The 10,854-nt window shown below is 61.7% G+C and overlaps 1 protein-coding gene across 1 annotated transcript; it reads left to right on the top strand.

Annotated features, from left to right (window-relative positions):
• Positions 1 to 1,977: 1,977 nt before the first annotated feature.
• On the top strand, positions 1,978 to 10,587 carry LIF (LIF, interleukin 6 family cytokine). The gene is made up of 4 exons (XM_027566342.1): positions 1,978 to 2,198; positions 4,357 to 4,477; positions 6,189 to 6,367; positions 7,130 to 10,587. Exons 2-4 carry the CDS (start codon positions 4,459 to 4,461, stop codon positions 7,538 to 7,540), a joined length of 609 nt encoding a protein of 202 aa, XP_027422143.1. The 5' UTR covers positions 1,978 to 2,198; positions 4,357 to 4,458; the 3' UTR covers positions 7,541 to 10,587.
• Positions 10,588 to 10,854: the final 267 nt, after the last annotated feature.

Below are 10,854 nucleotides of genomic sequence, written 5' to 3' on the forward strand. Positions count from 1 at the left end.
CCAGCCCTGGTCCCGGGTCACTCCCTCTGACCCCCAACTTCCTCCCCTGGGCCCATCTGACTGCCCTGTGCTCATTTCCCAGGTGGGAGCGTCAAGGCGAGGAGCGGGGCGTGCGCTGATGGTGACAGCAGCTGCTGGGTTTCAGAGAACTGAGATCTGAGCTGGGGACAGGGAAGAGATATGGGAAGGGAGGAGGGGGGCTGGCCCGGGCAGTGGGGGTTGCCCGGAGGACTCAGTTTCTGGGTCACTAGTCTTGGGGAATTCCCCGATGCCCAGCGAGCTGCTTACCTGGTGAGTAACTGCTGCTGGCTGCCCACACAGGATGCCCGGCTGCAAGGGTACCTCCCTACCACCCCCTGCCAATGGCCACTGCCACGTTGCCCTCTCCCCTGAATGCCCCGGGGCCCAGGAAAGAGACAGACAGGCAGGGTGCTGTCCCCCACCCCCGCAACTCTGCCCCCCCCCCCTGCAGGGCTCTGCAGGGGGCGGCTGGTGATTCAAGCCCCTCTGAGCTGAGCTATGTCTCCTTCCTTCTCGGATGGGGCCGGGGGGGTGAATCAGCTCCTGGGGGCGGTGAGGCTGGGTCAGCTGCTGTTTCTTCAGCTCAGGCCTGGGAAGGGGGTGGTCAGGGGCCAGGATGGGCTATAGGGAGAGAGAGCCCACCGCCATGCCACCCCTTGCCCAACAACCCATCTGATCTTCTTGGGGCATCCCGGAAGTTGGAGGCTCAAGGTTGTTTTGCTTCTGTTATCCATCAGGAGAGAATGAACAGACTCCTCTCCTGTCCCGCATTCCCCCTTTAGCCCTGGAGCAAGCCTGAGTTTCCTCATCTGTAAAATGGGGACAAGAACAGGGAGGCAATAAGGAGGAATGATGCTGACAGGTAAAGGGGCTTGCTGGGTGGCCAGACCTGCGAACAGCCTGAGCCTACAGAGCAAACCCACAGCATAGATGCCATTGTACCCATTTTACAGATGAATCAACTGAGGCCAGGAGGTGGTCACTTCCTCAAGGTCTCTAAACTCAACACTGGCAGAGCCAAACCTCTAACCCGAGTGTGACTGAGGCTGAAGTCCATGCTTCCAACCCACAGACTTCACGTTTCTTTTCAGCACAAGAGACTTGGCACAGACAGCTTTTGGAAACTAAAATGCTTTTAAAAATACTTAGCATCTACTCTGATGTAACCCCGAGCCAGGTGCCTTCGAGAGTCCACATGGAGGATCAGACCCTATCCAAGCACTCAAACAGCAAGGAATGAGTCTTGTTCCCACTTGAAAGGAGAATGGGCAGGATGAAGCAGATTCAGCCGGTCTGGGCTGTGAGAGGCCAGGGGAGGCTTCCTGGAAGAAGTGGCCCGAGTGCAGCCCACCACTCGTCATTCCCCTCTCAATGTGAGGGGCTGCCGGCATCCATGTGGCCCTCTTTCAGGCCAGAGACTGGGGGCCCAGGCCCGGTTCTATTGTTAACTCTCTGTGCTGCTCCGGGCAAGTGCCTTCACCTCTCTGAGCCTCAGTTTCCCCATCGGAAAAATAAGACATGTGACATTCTAAGGCTTGTGGCTGGTGAGTGAGAATCAACAGAAAAGGAGGGGCTGGTGGCTAAAGCAAGTGGGAGAGAAATCGCTCTGAGGGGCCCGGGGAGGCCCCAGGCCAGCCCTGGACTTGGTTCCTGGAGAAAGGAGATGAGCAGGTGGATGGCACAGCTGCCCAGAGGAGCACCCCCTGGCCCCGGCCGCGTGGGCCCGAGTGTCCCCCTCACCCGAGGCCGGTCAGATCCCCAGCAGGCCCAGTGGTGCAGGAGCAGGACTGGCTGGGGATGAAGTCACAGCTGGAAGGGGCCTGGCTGGGGCTGCCACTCCAGGGTGGGGCCTGGGGTCACGACCCTGGGAGCAGGCGGCCAAGAAGGGAGGCTGCCTTCCGTGAGGAAGTTGGGGTGGGGGGGAAGCACACACACACACAGCAGCGTGGAGAGGGAGGGAAGAAAACAAACTCCAGGAGACCGAAGCCGGCCTGGAGCGCGGCCTGGGCTGCCGATTCCCAGGGACCACGGCCACGTTGCAGGCGGCTCTGAGACCCTGCTCGGCCTTTGTCTCCAAGAGGCCCGGTGCAGGTGGTGGCCGGACATGGACAGGAGAGGGAGGCTGGGCCTGGGGTGCCGAGGGGCCCGGAACACTTGGGGAGCACGGACCAAGTCAGGTACCGTGTGAGGGGAAACTGAGGCAGGGGAGGGGGCCCGTCAGGGCGCAGGGGGTGGTGGTGAAGTGTCTTGCAGACTCGGCCCCACTTCCTGTTTCCTGCGGGGTGGGGCTGAGATGACATGGCGCTCGGGGGGGTGTTTTATAGGGCTGAGGGGGGGTGGTCTGGGCAGCCAGAGTCCGCTGGGAAGGAGATTGGAGGGACTGGGCCCGGAAGGCAGCGGGGCGGGAGGGAGATTCAGGGCACCTAGTGAGAGACTCGGGGAACCAGAGGATCCAGAGATGGGGGCCTCAAATGCATTTGGGGGTGCCCATCCAAAGAGTCAGGCGGAGTCATACGACGGGTCTGGGAGATGTAGGGGGTGCACGTGACCCTGAGTGGTCAGGCCCCTGTGCAGGAGAGACTTGGGGTGGGGGGCTGATGAGAGGGAGGTGACCTGGGATGTCCTGGGGTGTACACACACCCCAAAGCAGGTGTTGGAGGGGGGTTGAATTCCAGGTGGGGCCTCCCGCGGCCCCCAGGGAAGCCGCAAGGTGCAGAGAGGACAGGGAGGGGAGGAAGGCCAGTGTGGGCCCTGCCGGCTCCTCCCCCGCTGGGAAGTGCCCGCTGGGATGGGCAGTTTTATCAGCCCCACATCCAGGCCCTGCGCTGGGAGAGGGAGAGGGAGAGGGAGGAAGCAGCCTGGAGAGGGCAGGGCGTGTGTGAGGGGAGGGGGCACGGCAGCCGCAGGAGGGCTCGTCCTGGCACGAAGCGGGAGGAAGGAACGCGTGGCTGGGCAGGTCCGGGATGTGGCAAGAGGCGGGAGCTGGGGGCACCGGGCGGGGGTTGGGGGGGGATGGCTGAGGGAACTGGAAGCCAAGGAAAGGCTGCAGGGCTCCCCGGCCTTGGAGAACCAACTGTCCTGCCCCGCTCGCTCGCTGCTCAGGGTCAGGTGGGAGGGCTGTGGTGGATCCCAGGGGCAGGAGAATCTCCTGGGACGGGGGTACCCCTGGCAATTTTAGGGGCAGTGTGGTCTCAGATATGTGCCTGGCTGGCACTCCCCCACCTCTGTTTTTTCTTTTTTGAATGCTTTTTAATGGGAGGGGATGCCAAGCTCATTCTCCCTAGTCCTCACCATTCCTTCCTGCCCCTCATTCATTTCTGAACCTACCTGCCGCCAAAGACACCAGAATCTGTGACTCTGCCTAAGAGGCTCCGGAAGTGCCTTTAGGGGGCCATCACCCTGCTCTGAGCCCCAAGGGCCCTCCAAGCCGCTTCTGTTCTCCCCAACCATCTCTCCGCATCCCAAGGAGCAAGCCCAGGTTCAGTTGGCTAAGTCTCTGCTTCAAATGTCCTTTCAACATGGAAATGCAGGACCACCCTCCCTGGAAGGGAGCCGAGAGATCAGGCAAACGCCAGACGCACCACACTTTCCCCGAAGCTCCTCCCCAGCGAAGGCAGTCACAGCAGCCCCTCAGCTTTCATCTTGCCAGCCCCTCCTGGGCCCCACCGGTGGTCAGCAGTGCCGGCTTGCTGATGGCGCTCAGGAGGCCTGACCGTGTGGGACCCTGGGCAACCTGTCCTCTTGGGAGCCCCGCTTTGCCCGGTGGCAGCGGGCAGGATGGAGGAGGCCATCCCTGTGGTGGCTTCCAGGGCCCACGTTCAGTTTCGCTTTATTGCCGTCTAAAGTCCACGCCAGGGCCCCAGCCCCTCTTCCTGGAACCTCCTTCTCAGCCAAGCCCCAGCCTGCCTCCTCCCCACTGCCCCCCTCCAAACCCCTTGACCAGGGGGCTGCAGGTGTCAGCTCCCATCTCCTTGCCTAGTTTCAAGCCACCTCCCCAAACCCAGGTGAGTCAGGGTTGTCTGGGGTGCCCACTTCCCCGGGGGAGGGGGGACCCTGATGACTCGGGGACCCTCCCTCCCCCCCATCTTCAAACAACTCCCAGGGCAAGCCGCTCAGGAAAACCGCAGGGTGTTTTGTTGAAGAGTTCATTATAATTTTATCAATCAAATTCTTAGAAGAGGGAAAAAGTCTGCTCTCCCCACCCTCCCCCCTCACTGCCCCCCCTCCACTCTCACTTTCTTCCATTCATAATTTCCTATGATGCACCTCAAACAACTTCCTGGACCGGGGATCCCTGCTAAATATAGCTGTTTCTCTCTCTGTCTTACAACACAGGCTCCAGTATATAAATCAGGCAAATTCCCCATTTGAGCATGAACCTCTGAAAACTGCCGGCATCTAAGGTCTCCTTCAAGGCCCTCTGGAGTGCAGCCCATAATGAAGGTCTTGGCGGCAGGTAAATCCACCCGCCCCCTGCCCCGGGCTGGCTTCCGCCGGGAGCCCCGGCCGCGGGCGCCGCGGCAAACTTGGGGCCCCTGGCGATCGCGAGCGGGACACCCACCCGCCGCAGACACACGGACACTTGGGGCGCCCGCGCAGCCGAGAGCCCGGGCCGCCGGAGGCGCCGGGTGGCGGCCGCCGCCGGGGGCGAGCGCGGGCACATGGTCCCCGCACCTCGCGCCCAGCCCGCCCGGGGCCCCGCAGGTTGGCGGGCCAGGCAGGGGGCGCCGCTGCCTTCCTCCTCCTCCTCCTCGCTCCTGAACTCTCGCCGCTGCTCTTCCCGCTCAGCTTTGTCCGGGATTCACCCTCCCTCTTTTCTTTCTTTTTCTTTCTTTCCGCTTTCTTTTCCAACCGCGTCCCCGGCTGCTCCCTGGGAGGGGCGCCGGCCGCCGGAGCAGCTCGCAAACTCCGGCCCGGGACGGGAGCAGGTGCCGCCTCCATCTGCTAGAGCCCGGAAAGCTGTGGTCTGTGCTAGGTGAGCCCGGGGTGTGGGGCACCCCCCGCCCCCCCGCCAGCCATCCTGGGGCCTGAGCCCTGCCTGGAGATGCTGGGAGGCACAGGGGACCCAGAAGTGAAGTCGAGGCTGCACTGTCCCAGCCGAGGAACGGGCTCCAGAGCGCCTCCCCTTCCTCCAGTCTCCTCGCTTCTCCAACTCTCACAGGTCCCCCGACCCCAGCCCTTGCTGCAGGGTCATCTGGAACACAGAGAGGGGTGGGTGGCAAGCAGGGCCCCCCTGCCCTCCCTGCGGGGAGGGGCGCTCCTGGACAGGCCTGGACAGATCTCCCCTCTCCCTCTCACCTTTCACTTCCCTCCCTCCCCCGCCCACCTGGCTGCCTGCAACCTTTTCCCTTTTTTTCTTTCCTGGTTGCACCATTCCCTCTCCCTCTTGAAGGCTCTGAGGGCGTCTGTGGAACCCCAGGATTCTCCTTGTCCTAACCCGCAACCTGGGACGAGGACCAGTGAACAAGAGTGTGGGGGGTGGGGGGTGGAGCTCGGAGGCCAGGAGCAGCAAGGAGCCAGGAAGGGAGGTTCTGAAGGATGCCCTGGCACTGGAGAAGGGGGCAGAGTTGCAGCCCTGGGGTGGAGTCCAGGGTCCCAGAGAGGGGACTGGCCACATCTGGAGGAGGAGGAGCACAGAGAAGCTGGGGAAAGGTGACAGGATCAGGGGGAAAAAGGCCCAGTGAGCCCACATCACCGAGACAAGTTTGGGAGATGAGGGTCAGCAGAAACCCCCGCTCCCCGTGGGCCTGGTGGGAGCCCACTCTGTGAGACAGGAGCATGAAGTAACACTTAGGAATCTGGACCTTCCTGGGGAGTTAAGGATCTTTTTCTTGAGACCTGGGGCATCGTCCCCTCCTGGCAGAGGCCTGGAGGGTTGGTATCACTCTGAATCCGGTTCTCAGCTGATAGGAACAGCTCATGTCCTGTGCCCCTTGGTCCCCCCAGGAGACAGCAGGGAGTGATAAACAGGGAGATTTAGCCATCTGGGGAGGTAGATGCAGGGACATTGCGAAAATCAGAAACCGCCAGGTCTGGAGAAGAGAGAGCTGGAGCCTGAGAGGGGAACGTCCCTGCAGGACCAGAGTCGCAGCCTCTCCCCTAAGCTGCTTGCCCGCTGCCCCCCACCCCGCCACCCCTGCTCATGGCTCCCCACCGCTTGTCTGCAGGAGTTGTGCCCTTGCTGCTGGTTCTCCACTGGAAACACGGGGCCGGGAGCCCCCTTCCCATCACCCCGGTCAACGCCACCTGTGCCACCCGCCATCCCTGTCCCAGCAACCTCATGAACCAGATCAGAAACCAGCTGGGACAACTCAACAGCAGTGCCAACAGCCTCTTTATCCTCTATGTAAGCCTCCCCCTCAGGGTACCGAGGAACAGGCAGGGAGGGCTGGGGTCTGCAAGCAGGGACCTGGGCTGGTGCGGCTGGTCAGAGAAGGGAATGGTGTGTGGTTTTGTCCCACTGCACCCAGATCCCCCCAGCTTCCTCCCCATCCCGCGGCCGAGGCCCGGCCTCTTTCCCTTGGTGCCAAGGTAGATGGGGCGGGGGGGGGGGAGGCGGGCAGAGGCTCCTGGAGAAGAGGTGGCAGGCAGGGCTGGCACTTGTAGCATTGGGATTTGTCCACCTGGTGGAGGGAGGCAGATGACAGAGAGGGAGGCGGTGGAAGGGACTGGGGAGGTGCTGTTGAAAGAGACAGCGGGCTGTGGGTGACGGGGTGCGGAGCCGCCCAGGAAGAGGGTGAATGCGGTGGGTGAAAGGGCAAGTGTGTGTGGTGTACAAGGCTGGAGGTGAGACTGGGTGTTTCCCCCCCTCTCCCTTGTGGTCCTGATGCGGGTGATGAGGAGGGTACCTCCTTGCGTGGGATAGAGGCTGGATGCTTTAGCAAGTGCATTCGCGCCCACTGCTACTTCTGGCTCTCGGGACAGTCCCGAGATGCCTGCAGGGCAAGTGATTGGATTCTCAAGCCCCTGTGTGTGTGTGTGTGTGTGTGTGTGTGTATTGTGGGGGGGCGGCACTGACGCCCAAGGGCTGACCACAGGCGGGGCAGCAGGGCTGGAGCAGCCGTCCCTGCCTCCCACTTCACCACCCCTCTGCCCCTCTGCTCCTCAGTACACGGCCCAGGGGGAGCCCTTCCCCAACAACCTGGACAAGCTGTGCAGCCCCAACGTGACTGACTTCCCGCCCTTCCACGCCAACGGCACGGAGAAGGCCCGGCTGGTGGAGCTGTACCGCATCATCGCGTACCTGGGCGCCTCCCTGGGCAACATCACGAGAGACCAGAAGGTCCTCAACCCCTACGCCCACGGCCTGCACAGCAAGCTGAGCACCACGGCCGACGTCCTGCGGGGTCTGCTCAGCAACGTGCTCTGCCGCTTGTGCAGCAAGTACCACGTGAGCCACGTGGACGTGACCTACGGCCCCGACACCTCGGGCAAGGACGTCTTCCAGAAGAAGAAGCTGGGCTGTCAGCTCCTGGGGAAGTACAAGCAGGTCATCGCCGTGCTGGCCCAGGCCTTCTAGACGGGAGGTCTTAGATAGTAGGGGACTCTCCAACTGCAGCCGTGGCCCAGAGCACTGCCAGACCCGAGTAGGGGCCGCTGGCAGACCCCTGAGGGGGTTCCTGGCCGGTCCACTCCCCTCCAGGGTGGGCCGCCACGAAGCCGAGCAGAGCCAGAACTCCCAGAGGCAGAACCTATACGTGGTGCCAACTAGAAAGGAAGGCGCCCCTTCTTCTGGGAGACTACAGCCGGGCACGCAGTGTCGGGCTGGAGTTTGGCCCCTGACTCATCCCCTCAGCCAGGGTCTTTGTGAGCAAACCCCGAAAGTTGTCTCTGGCGACCCTGACCACGGGGTGAGACAGCAGGGGTCGGGGGCACTAACCCGCGACCCCCCAGCAGAATGACCACCATCAGTGCCTTGGCTGACCTTGAAAGGTCTGGTTGGAGCTCAGGCAGCCTGGAGGGGCTGGGATCCGGAAGGACCCTTGGCTCCTACAGGTATGGCGAGTTGGAAGTCTAGAACGGGAGCTGTGGTTTGAGATGCTGCCTTGCTTGGGCAAGACTGGGGAGTTCAGGCCTATAGCTCTCAGGTGGAAGGTTCCAGAAGGAGGCCACATGGCCCTCCAGGCTCTCGGGGAGGCAGAGAGAGGCCACATGTAGGCCGGGGAAGGAAGAGAGGCCCTTGAAAGTCTTGACGGGCTCCCCTTCCTTGAGCCCAAAGTCTGTCCTGCCATCCTTGCTGGCCGCGGGGTCTAGGGACTGGACCTGGAGGCGGGGTGTGTGGGGGCGGGCAGGTTGCAAAGTCAGGTGAGGAGGTTCTGAGGGGATCCAGAGTCTTGTGGGCGAGGGTGTGCGGATGGAGTAGGTCAGAGTGGCAGCTCCCGTCTGAGGCCCACCGAGGCCCGGTGAGGTCACACAGAGGTACGCCGGGGGCACCAGAGGCCATCTGTCGCTGGTTCCTGGAGCAGGGGGACGGTGGGAGTTGAGGTCAGGGTCTCAGAAGCCTGAGAGCCAAGAGTGCTGTGTGCCTGACTCAGCATGATTGTCTATTTATTTTGATGCCCTATTTATATTAACTTATTGGTGCTTCAAATGGCAAAAGTTCACCCCCCTTTCCCTGCTCCCCTTTCTCCAACGGAAATAATGTGATGGCTCCTCCTGTGGGAGCTGGGGGCCAGGCCTTCGCAGGACCTGGTCTGGAAGTCAAAGATGTTACAAGGTAGGGTGAGCCTTACGGGTGAAGCTCAGAGAAGGGTTAGGAGCTGAGAGCACTGGTCAGTCTGGGTGGGGGCAGGGACCTGACGCCAACCCCCACTGCAACTGTGACCGGCTCTGGGGGCCGTCATGTTCCTTGGCTCCAAGGGACTCATTCAATGCTGCGTTCTCGGTGCCCCTGGGACTGTGCTGCTGGAGGCGACCTTCATGGCGGAGACAAAGCCCTGGGCAAGGCAAGCTGCCGCTGTTTCTTTTGCCCCGGCCGCCTCTAGGCCAGCAGTCGAGGGGCCCCGGAACCGTCCTGACCAGCACCCAGTGGGAGGCGCCTTCTCCGGTGGCCCGAACACCCGCAGAGGGTGAGGGGGCCTGGCTGCGTCTCGGGAAGCCAGGGCGGCCCTGGGGAGGAGGCCCCTGCTCCGGGGAGGAGGATGAGGAGGCCCCGGGACGCGGACCAGGAAGCTGTGGTCCCTCCTGCCCCACCTCCCCCAAACCCCCCGCCCATGTCTGGGTTCCCAGGCAGGGAACCCGATCCTGTGCCTTTGTGCCGGGGCCAGGCGCTCCGAGCAACGCCCTCCGGTCTGGGAGCTGGGGCAGCTGCTAAGATCAGGGTTCTGGCTTCTTCTCAAACCCTGAGCGGGGCGGCAAGCCTTGCCGTTCAGCTAGCGCGATTACGGTACTTTTGCACTCACTTTGCACCTCTCTGTCACCTCTAAGCACTTTACTTGTGCCCAGTGCCCATCGGGACGGCCCGTCCCATTGGCAAGACTTTTGCGGCGGGTGGCAGAGCAGACCACGATGGGTTATGTGCTTTCTGACACCGTCTTAACGAGGCTCACCCCCAGCCTTGTCCAGGATCTCAGCCTGCCGTGCCCCCCATCACTCTGCTCATCCCGTGAACGTGGCTCGGAAGGCTGGGGCCGCCTGGCCTCCCATCATCTCATCACCCCTGGACACAGACTCCTGGCGCTGGGCCCACCTGGGCAGCCTCCGAGGCTCGGGGGTTCCAGCAATTCACCCCACTCCCACCCCTCCCCAGGCCCGGCCCCGGCTCTGCCTCTCACCCGCTCCCCCAGCCTCAGTGCTCTTAGCAGACCCCGTCTGGCAGATGGGCACCCACTTTGCACAGCATCTCTGAATCTTGGAGCCTTTGTGTGGGAAAAGCTTGGCAGGGCAGGAAGCTGTCCATTTCCTCCTTTGTTTCATCTGCTGGTTTTGACCTGCACCTGTATCCTGGGTCATGACCCCAGCCCGCGGAGGAGAGGGCAGCAGGTGGGACTGTCGTTTTTTTTTTTTTTTTTTTTTGCAGTTGATTGAAAGAGCGGTATTGGGGACCTTATTTATTTAAAAAAGAAATTTAAAATGAGAAAGCACCACTATTTATTTGTCTCTCCTCCTCCTTGTCCCCCTCGTCTTGTCCCCTCCCTGGGGACGTGCCCCCAGATAGAAGTCCAGCTCTGCCTTGGGGCTCTCCACAATAGACATCGCGCGCGGGGCTGGAGGCCAGAACCAAGCGAGAAATTAGCTTCCCTTCAGATGGTACAGATGCCTTTCACTTCTGGATTCCCCCCACCTCCCCCACCCCCTCCCCCACCGCCCCCCGCCCGTACCTGGGCATCGCTCCCATCCACACGGCGAGCTCTGCGCATCCTTCCCTGCTTCCCTCCCTCCTTTCTACTGGAGAGGACTTGGCCTTGGGGGACAAATTCCTCTTTGATGAATGTACCCTGTGGGAATGTTTCATACTGACAGATTATTTTTATTTATTCAATGTCCATATTTAAAATATTTATTTTTTATACTGAAGGAGTACTTTTTTTTTAAGAAAAAAAAAGAGAAATTAATAAAGAATCTGCTCTTGGCAAGCTTTCTGGATTGTATTCTTGTGGGGAGACAGGGCTGGACGGGCCGGCGGGAAGAGGAGGTGCTTCCACTGGGCCAGGGTGTCCGCGTGGGTGGGGGCAGGGTGGGCAGATCGTGGGCGCAGTCAGGACAAAGTGGGTGTCGCCAGGAGGCCCTGTCCGGCTCTCCCACTGGTGCCCCTGTTCACCTGGGGACCCCCTTTCCCTGTAACCTTCTTCCCAGCCACCTGGGACCCCTTCCTTGGGGAACAAGCGAGTCTGG

The sequence above is a fragment of the Bos indicus x Bos taurus genome, chromosome 17, assembly GCF_003369695.1.
Source record: "Bos indicus x Bos taurus breed Angus x Brahman F1 hybrid chromosome 17, Bos_hybrid_MaternalHap_v2.0, whole genome shotgun sequence".
Classification (NCBI taxonomy): domain Eukaryota; kingdom Metazoa; phylum Chordata; class Mammalia; order Artiodactyla; family Bovidae; genus Bos; species Bos indicus x Bos taurus.

Coding starts and splice junctions, on each gene's coding strand:
- LIF (XM_027566342.1), top strand. Junction 6,368..7,129: donor ACAGCCTCTTTATCCTCTAT/GTAAGCCTCCCC, acceptor TCTGCTCCTCAG/TACACGGCCCAGGGGGAGCC.